The sequence below is a fragment of the Chrysochloris asiatica genome, unplaced genomic scaffold (genome assembly GCF_000296735.1).
Source record: "Chrysochloris asiatica unplaced genomic scaffold, ChrAsi1.0 scaffold00077, whole genome shotgun sequence".
In the NCBI taxonomy this organism is placed as follows: domain Eukaryota; kingdom Metazoa; phylum Chordata; class Mammalia; order Afrosoricida; family Chrysochloridae; genus Chrysochloris; species Chrysochloris asiatica.
Genome location: NW_006408595.1, coordinates 2,546,810 through 2,547,493, shown reverse-complemented (window position 1 = coordinate 2,547,493; position 684 = coordinate 2,546,810). Strand labels below are relative to the sequence as shown.

The 684-nt window shown below is 43.9% G+C and overlaps 1 protein-coding gene across 1 annotated transcript in view; it reads right to left on the bottom strand.

Moving 5' to 3' along the window:
• LOC102838465 (chromosome unknown open reading frame, human C12orf40) overlaps nt 1-347 on the bottom strand; it is a 146,217-nt gene extending 145,870 nt beyond the window's left edge. Inside the window, exon 1 of the mRNA XM_006865344.1 lies at nt 205-347. Coding sequence (XP_006865406.1) covers nt 205-347 — 143 coding nt within the window. The remainder of the gene's footprint in view (nt 1-204) is intronic.
• Nucleotides 348-684: the final 337 nt, after the last annotated feature.

Below are 684 nucleotides of genomic sequence, written 5' to 3'. Positions count from 1 at the left end.
TTTTGAGACTGAGGCAATTCTGCTTCCCTTGCTCCTTGATCTCTGGGAGAGGTCAGCCTGGTCGCTGCTCTTCTTTAGCAAGTGTTACTAAATTCTTTAGCTTTACTGATAAATGCACAGAGGCACCATATTTCACTAGTAATTCTTAGCCTGACGGCACTCAGCTTTCTGGCTTTTTAGGTCAGACAGCCTAACTTCACTAACAAGTGCCCAGAGGCACCCCACTCCGCCAAGAAGCCTCCTACAGGAAGATGCTCAGCTCTCTTAATCAGTGAGTGGGCTTCTGTGGGGTTGTGCACGTCTCCTGATTCGACTTCTATAATTTCTCTGCCACTGTTTCTCGCCATCTGTACCATCTCCAGTGTTACAGTTCTCACGTCCTCCTGAGTCCTCTATGGAATTGCCTTTGGCATTCATAATTCCAACAGTCTCTTCTAGGCAATCTAGGATTTTACTATTAGGCAGTTTAGTATTCTTCCAACTCTGCTGATTATCCAATTTCAAAACTGCTTCTACATTTTAGTTGTATGTAAGAGCACTCCACTCTCCTGGAAACAAGTTCTGTCTTAGTTATCTAGTACCACTATAACAGAAATACCCTAAATGGATGGCATTAACAAACAGTTTGGGAAGCTTGTTGTTGTTGTTGTTGTAAGGTGCCATCGAGTCGGAACCGACTCATAG